Genomic DNA, 5,000 nt, shown 5'->3' on the forward strand with positions numbered 1-5,000 from the left:
GTTTTCTCACAATAACCAAATGAACACACTTGTTCGATTGATAAATGGTTGGCACAATGGCCGCTTGAACACACTGGTTCGATTCAAAAAACGTTTGGCACAATTTTAGCGCGAAGGAGAAACGGAGCTAAGTTGTGTTCTCTCCGGAACACAATTAACTAGTCATTACAAGGACGCACGTGTTTTCAAAATAGGAGGGCAATAGAGACGCCCCCCTCTACCCTCTAAGCATGCAAATGTCACGGACAGAAATGTAACGCAACAACGTTCGAGGCACCACCACACAATGGCCAATAAACACACTTGTTTGGTTCACAAAATGTTTTGGAACGATTGAACAAACTGGTTCGCAAGAAACTGGTCGATTGGAGTATAATGCAATAATGTTCATTGTGGAACACACGAGAATGAAGCAAGATCTAGAAATAACGCAGAAATTTCTCCTTGCCTTTAAAGCGTGCCGTTCTCAAAGAAAAATCATCTGTCCACTTCATCAAATACTTTCAGATGTGAGGTTACTGTGTCAAGCATCGCAGCGGAAAGGATTTCGACTTTTTCTAAATTTAAATGGTTGTGAAATCACTACCTTTTGCGGCCTGCAACTTCCATCTAACCCTGTTCCATGAAATTAATGCTTCATCCACTCAAAGAATGGGCTAGAAAAGCAAATTTTTGCTTCTTTGCATTAAACTGTAAATCTGAGACAGAAAATGCAGCCGCCATCCTCGAAATTGCGCTAAATACTTTAAATGCACTGTAAACGTCTCTAATATGCTATGATTGTCACCGTGGCACAAGAGTAACGTGTGTGCTTTTCATCAATGAAAACAAACACGAAGAAAAATAATAATCATCCAGATTTATACCGTGCTATGCCTATGGAACTAGTGCTATCCCACGTGCTATCCCACGTGCTATCCCAGGTGCTATCCCACGGAACTAATTGGGTTATCGCATCCCACGGAATTATTTGGAAAGAAAGGATTATATGACAGATATCCGATCTTTAAAATGATTCGACGTTGCCTACTGCAATACCTCCCATCTTGGCTTTCTACATGATGTATAAATGTTATTTCTCGATGAAATATTTTTACTTGGATTAGTACGGCCAAATTTGGAACTGACATAGAACCCACAAATTTCTGTCTTTTCAGTGACGTCACCACCTAGCCATCACGACCTCCCATCAGGAATAGAGTGTTTTCAGTCACGTGATCAGTACATGTAACCTTGTTTTTCCACCGAAACAAAGGAAAACGTTTTCATGATAAAAGAGCTCAAATCCCAGAGGATTAGTTGGGTACAACAACATGGCCGCCGTGACGTCACGTGAAAACACTCCATAGGCTACCATTACTTACGCCAGAATCGTTCCGTATATCCGCCAAAGATGTACTCTCCTACTCTAATAAACGAAACTGTTGGACCCAAACTATTGCAACGTGAATGAAATGTGCTGCCAGCCCATCCATTATCCGTTGCTCTGTAACACAGCTTCCATTTAGCTGGCAGTGTTGATACAGGAGCAAGCCATTCTTTCAGGAGTTCCCAATACTCGGTCTTGTTAAGTAGAATTTCCGAATGTTCGAATTCTGGTCCTGTGGGACGAAGGTAATAAAGAATGCATCAAACAACGCTTATTTGCCTTGGACCCTCTCTTCAACTGATTCAAGTGTTTAAAAAAACGGCTGAACTTAAAGAAAGAGGAAGCAAATTAAACAGTTTCCTCTTAAACGATATTGGTTATCAATGACCACAAGTTAATCTTTCTTAAAAGCCTATGCATCATTTGACATTGAGAAATGATTAAAAATGACTCCGGGAATTTTGGTCCACCAATATCAATGGCGTTATAATTGACTCTACCTTCGCAGAATGGTGTTTCAGTCGTCCAGTTACCAGCGGCGTTGCAAAAGCTTACTCGAGGTCCTCGGAGGAAATAGCCTTTCTCACACTTGAAAGTGATATTATTTCCTTCCCAGAATTGCTCTCCTAGTATGTATCCATTTTCAAGATGAGCTGGTTTGTCGCACAAACGTTGACCTGTAGAACACCGTAAGTTAGAGATATCACTCCACTCAAAAAGATTGTCAGAATTTTGGAATGTCTCTAACAATTAAATGAGAGAGAATTTCCCAGCGCAAGAAATTTTGAAAAGCTGGAAAAATCCTGAAATTAGGAGGTTGAGCCTTCAACTAATTCCGGAGAGAATTTATTTTATGCAACAGTAATGTTTCTGTTTGTGAATTGAGGTTCACTCTTTTTTTCAAACATGAATTAGGTTTACATAAACTGAATGGCGAGGAATTAAGGATTGATTTTTATGAGTACTGTGGAGACTGCGCCATTGGAGAAAGAGGAATAAAGGAAAAATTATTTTACCTAACTTGAAACGCACTTTCCTGGATGGCTAGGTTCATTTCTTTGAAATGAGGTCGTATTAAGTCGCTGGCCATGCAAAAAAAAAAGTGTCTTACATGTCGGCATGACCTCACTCCAATTTCCATTATGCAAGCAGAGTCTATTGGTGGGACCTTCTAAGTGGTATCCGGTGTCACAAGCAAATGTCACCAATTGCCCTGCCCAATAGTTCTTGCCAAGCTTGTAACCGTGCACAGGAACACCAGGATCTCCACATCCAACAAGTTCTGATAATGAATGCAGCATGCAAAGCCATCAGCTGAGAAAGCAACTATATAATAACAAGCACGTTTTTTATGTCCCAAGGTCCTAGTATAGCCAAACCCTGGGAGCTCATGCTCTCTCTTCGGAACTCTGCAAATCATTTCCAAACAAGTTTAAAGGTCAGGTACCATCAAAGTAATTACATATGGCGTCAAGTTTGACCATTGTGCTCGGAAATAGGGTGAATAATATCCTCCTCTTCGATTAACGTTGTGGGTCAATTTTCGTTGATTTGTGCCAAAGTTATTTGGGTCTAGGTAGATTATAGCTGTTTTCATACCTTGTCATTTCTGATTGTGATGACTATGATGATGATGAAGGCGACGAAAATGATAACAACGATGATGATTATGATTGTAATCAGAATGATTTCGATGAGGACAATAATGATAATAGAAGATTAAATGCAAAATCCCAATGCAATTGTCCTCCGTACAATACACATTTAAGTTACCTGCAGTGGTTGTTGTCTCTGCTGTCCCGTTGTCGTAATTCTTAAAGAAACACTTGTACACGCCCTGGTCAGTGGCGTTAAATTTTGAAATCACAAGTTTTCCGTTGACTGCTACGTCTGTTGTGGACGTTGTGTTAGTAGAAATTACCACTCCATCTTTTCTCCATTCTAGGGTGGGGACAGGGGAGCCCTTAGCAGCACACTGGAGTATGACAGTATCGTACAGCCTTTTAACTGTGATCAAGGGGGGTGGTGCGGTAGTGATGACAGGGGACCCTAGGAGGTAAGGAAAAACAACGAGGTAAGCAGAGATGTCCATAATGTCTAAGAGAAATAAAACAACATGTTTTGAAAAGAAAGCCTTTTATGCGGTGGGTCTTGTTATTTCCCAAAAATTTGTCGCCAGCTTTTTTCTATGATGTTACTCCACGTTCACTTACGATTACCTAATTGCATCTGACTATGGTGTTGTTCTTCAGAATCATACAAGGACCGTACAAAGTCGCCTTACAAGTGCTATTCGCCCGATCCCGTCGAACCGCGCGTTTCGAAATCCAATCATTGATATTGCAAGAAAGAATTGTTGACAGGGCGGATTTGTTTATTGTGTTTAATTTTGGTTTTATTTAATTTTATCAACTTACAAACAGGATTCACAACCAGAACTATCAGTGCATACACGTGACCCAAGTGATTATCTCCTCGGCACATGATTGGTCCTCTGTCTTCCCTTTGAACATTCCAGATAACCAGTTCTTTGCCAGCCTTAAGATGGCGACCATGCGGTAGTGAACGGAACGAGCGAGTCCATTTAATTGCTGGCGGTGGATAGCCGAAGATTTGACACGATATTGTAGTGTCCCAATTCTCGTATGCCATGTGATAAACGACCGGCGCTTCTTCAAATCGAGGTGCCACTGAAAGGGACGTGGGATAAGTTAACTTTGTCAGTAGCCTTTCATCCAGATTTAAGCCTTCAGTCCAGAAAATATCGGAGGTAAGTTTGAAGTGCGCATGAGTTTTTGTTTTAGTTCTCTTGTCGTTGTCTTCATTTTCACTTTTTTGAAAACATTAATGAATTAAAATGCGAAAAAGGATAATATATATTTTGACACTTGAGCAGTAAAAACGAAAAAATTGAGAAAAAAAACATATTTTATCAAAGGGTCGCAATGTTCCAGTTGACGAATAATCTAGATTTGGGTTTTTGCCGGTGCCTTCGGTTTAGAGTCTTGCCAAAATGCAGATTTTCGGACCCAAAAAGATTCATACCTCTGTACAATAAGTTACGGACCGAATTTTTTCCCGTTGACTCATGGACCAAGCGCCAAGCAGGCGGGCCATGAATTAACGGGAAAAACGACGACATTTTGCATTATTTTTATCTCTGAGGAAATAAGGCGCGCGGGAAAGGAAACTAATTGAAGTTAAGGATAACGATCAACTACCGCAAATGAACGGCATGCATAAAAACCTAAAAAACGAAGAAATCTTGGATTGGATTTTTCACATTAAATAATTGCTCGCAAGATTCAAACAGTTTCACGATTTTATTTTAGTTAAACAAGATGAAAAACTTGCTAGAAAATGTTGAATCAAAATTTCAAATTTAGCGGGCCGTACTGTAGAAGACGGTCTGCTAAATAGGCCAATTATAGCGCACGTACTATCTGAGAAATAATAATTACTGCTCGGGATTTTTCTCAAATCTACGGTTACAAACGTTAAAAAATTGTATTATTTCAAAAAGGGACTTTCAACTTTAGCTGCTCATCCTTTTAAAGTAAATTTACCTTGTACAGCAATTTTGACCGTTCCCACATCGAAACCCAGGAAATTCTTCGCCTCACATCTGTAA

General features: G+C 40.0%; 1 protein-coding gene across 1 annotated transcript in view; it reads right to left on the reverse strand.

The window, feature by feature from the left end:
- The window catches only part of LOC138003282 (uncharacterized), a 14,936-nt gene that overhangs the window by 4,884 nt on the left and 5,052 nt on the right, over positions 1-5,000 (reverse strand). The window contains exons 4-9 of the mRNA XM_068849238.1: positions 4,936-5,000; positions 3,787-4,059; positions 3,143-3,418; positions 2,481-2,651; positions 1,870-2,046; positions 1,365-1,601 (exon numbers count right to left, since the gene is read on the reverse strand). The exon at positions 4,936-5,000 is cut by the window's right edge and continues 202 nt beyond it. Coding sequence (XP_068705339.1) covers positions 1,365-1,601; positions 1,870-2,046; positions 2,481-2,651; positions 3,143-3,418; positions 3,787-4,059; positions 4,936-5,000 — 1,199 coding nt within the window. The remainder of the gene's footprint in view (positions 1-1,364; positions 1,602-1,869; positions 2,047-2,480; positions 2,652-3,142; positions 3,419-3,786; positions 4,060-4,935) is intronic.

Source organism: Montipora foliosa, chromosome 5 (assembly GCF_036669935.1).
Source record: "Montipora foliosa isolate CH-2021 chromosome 5, ASM3666993v2, whole genome shotgun sequence".
NCBI lineage: Eukaryota > Metazoa > Cnidaria > Anthozoa > Scleractinia > Acroporidae > Montipora > Montipora foliosa.